The 2,922-nt window shown below is 38.2% G+C and overlaps 1 protein-coding gene across 1 annotated transcript; it reads left to right on the top strand.

Annotated features, from left to right (window-relative positions):
• The first annotated feature begins 1,082 nt into the window (after positions 1–1,082).
• LOC131676127 (beta-1,4-mannosyltransferase egh-like) lies at positions 1,083–1,583 on the top strand. Its single transcript, XM_058955252.1, has one exon. The coding sequence runs from the start codon at positions 1,083–1,085 to the stop codon at positions 1,581–1,583; it is 501 nt and encodes a 166-aa protein (XP_058811235.1).
• Positions 1,584–2,922: the final 1,339 nt, after the last annotated feature.

Below are 2,922 nucleotides of genomic sequence, written 5' to 3'. Positions count from 1 at the left end.
TATTGTGGAGAAGAATTCAAGTTGCTATTTTACACAAATCTAAATAAAAAAATGATCAATTTGATTTCATGTTTTTTCTCGTATTCCATGTGGAATTGCTCCAAACTAATTCTTATCTAAATCCATTAGCTTACTTCATGACCTTCGTTAATCTGTTAGAGGCTTGCTCGCTCGGTGTAGCGTCGATAAGAACCATTTTAATGGGCTGTGCCATCATTTTCTTATTTAGCACGCTTCAGATAAGATTTCACAGTCTGATATTCGCCTTCCATTCCACAATCGTTTGTTAACCCTTAAGGGCACAAGATCATTTTATTAAGATCCTGCGATTATGTTGAGATATTTTTCACTTGAGGGTAAACTTAATAAAATGAGTTAGTTCGTCTTATCAGAATCCAACACTAACTTAGAGCCGGACTAAACTTGCGCCGGTTTGACGTTAGCTCCAAAACGTAAACACAATTTGTGTCCCTAAGCAAACACCTAGACAACCTTGATGTTTCGCAAGAAAAAGAGTTCTGATTAAGATTAAGAAACCAATTTTTCACCGCAAAAAAGAAAATTGGGTAATCCCAATATTTTCTCCTTAGGGAGAAATATAGCATAGGCTTGCTAAGTCGATCAAAATTTCGATTTCACTGGCCTACCTAAGCCTAATCAGAACATCTTTTCTTGCGGAACATCTCGCTTGCCCAGGTGTTCTAAGCTAGTGTCGAATTCTGATGAGACGAAATCGAAATACAATTATCATATCTAATTTTATGGTCTTCACTCTCAACCCAATTTGTCTTCAACTTTCTTAAGAAGAAATATAGTTTAGTTAATATTTTATTTTTGATTTACCAACTCCGCTGTACCTTACAGTACACCAGACCTGCGACATTTTGTGACAACGTACTTTAGCTAAAACCACGCCGACGCTAAAAATTCTACAAAACCTCGAACTAACGTTTCATTTTCCTTCTTCTTTTTCTCTCCCTTTCTCTCTCTATTATTCCCCTATTTGCCAGGTCCACGCCGAGAAGGAGGTTTCGTTCGACAACGGCATCGACGGATCGGTCGCCGAGGATTGTTTCTTCGCGATGCGTGCCTTCGCCAAGGGTTACACCTTCAACTTCATCGAGGGCGAAATGTACGAGAAATCCCCGTTTACGCTGTTGGACTTTCTGCAGCAGCGAAAGCGCTGGCTGCAGGGTATCCTGCTGGTCGTTCACTCGAACACGATCCCGATGCGGAACAAGCTGCTGCTCAGTATCAGTGTGTACTCCTGGGTCACGATGCCACTGTCCACCTCGAACATGATCTTCGCCGGACTGTACCCGATACCGTGCCCGAATGCGGTGGACTTTCTGTGTGCATTCATTGCCGGGTTCAATATCTACATGTATGTGTTCGGAGTGATCAAATCGTTTTCGCTGTACCGGTTCGGGGTGGTCAAGTTTCTGGCCTGCGTACTGGGAGCTCTGTGTACCATTCCTATAAATGTGATCATTGAGAATGTGGCCGTGATCTGGGGCCTTGTCGGGAAGAAGCACAAGTTTTACGTGGTGCAAAAGGATGTTCGGGCACTGGTGACAGTTTAACGGGGCTCGGATCGTTCGGTTTGCTGGTCGCAACCCGTATTTCTGGTCAGGTTTTAGGAAAGGCTGCGGCCGACGAACTTCTTTATACACTATCTGACGATAGGCTTTAGCTGTATTATTATTACTAGGATTAGTTTTTTTTCCGATGAGAGGTAAGCTTAGAGGGTTAGCTGTTGTTATCATGTGTATATTTGATAGGGATCAGTTTTTTTCTGAATAATCAGGAAAAGTCGAATTTTGCGTATCTTTTTTGCGGATCATCCTCATGGAAAACGACAAGTATATGTTATACGTGCGACTGAGTTTTCGTTTTTCATTTAAATTTTCATTTGTTTAAAACATTAGGTTATCGAATGTGTGGGCGAATGCGATGCATGTAAAGATACACAGTTTATTGAGATTTTCATTGTTTGTTATTTATTTTTTGTGTTTATTTCGTGTAGAGCTGTTCATCGTAATAGCCTTTCACATATTCAATTATATTATTTGAGAACTGTGTTCTCTAATGTGTATAACTATTGACCAACAGCAATTGGCATTTTAATCAGCGGTTCCCCTTAAATCACTGGGACATTAGAACTTTCTCTCGTAATTTGATTGCAAACTCAAAATCAACATCACTTTATTTCAGCCTGATCTAATGCGATAGAATGTTCAGCAATTTCCCATGGATTTCAGGGACCATTCCTAGGTTGCTAAAAGTAGCTTGTTGATTTTACGGATAAGAGTCACGTCTAGAAGATAATCATCACACTTCAACTTGTTGGAATATGATTTTATCTTGTTTCATATAGCACGGATTTACTTATTTATTAGAACCCGTAGTCAAATGTCATTGCGACGAAAGGAGCAAGCAAGTGAAACGCTAAGTAAATTACTCACATTCAAACGAAATTAAACAAAAGGAACAACCATCCACGTCCACACGTTGTTCTCTACCTATTTGAAACTAGTGATGGTATATAGAATATCGTATATAAGTATAAAAAATTAAAACAACAAAATCTTCAAAAAGTAAGCAGCATGAAATTTAGTAGATAATTAATATCGTACCATTGATAACCAGAAAATAAGCTCTTTAGAAAGAAGGAAAACAAAAAAAATTGAAATTAATATTGAAACACACGCTAGAGGTTATTTCAAAATGTTTTAAGATGCTTACGGATTGTTTCTATATATTTTTCTATAGGAACAACCAATTTGATATAAACAAAACAAAAACTTGAAAAGCAGTCACGATAAGCAAGCAAACAAAACACACAAGTAATTCATGATCTACCTGTAATGGAATTTCCGATAAATATTAATAATAAAATCGATGCGATTCAACAATTAAGCG

This window comes from Topomyia yanbarensis, chromosome 1 (assembly GCF_030247195.1).
Source record: "Topomyia yanbarensis strain Yona2022 chromosome 1, ASM3024719v1, whole genome shotgun sequence".
In the NCBI taxonomy this organism is placed as follows: Eukaryota; Metazoa; Arthropoda; class Insecta; order Diptera; family Culicidae; genus Topomyia; species Topomyia yanbarensis.
This window is presented reverse-complemented; position numbering and strand designations above follow the sequence as displayed.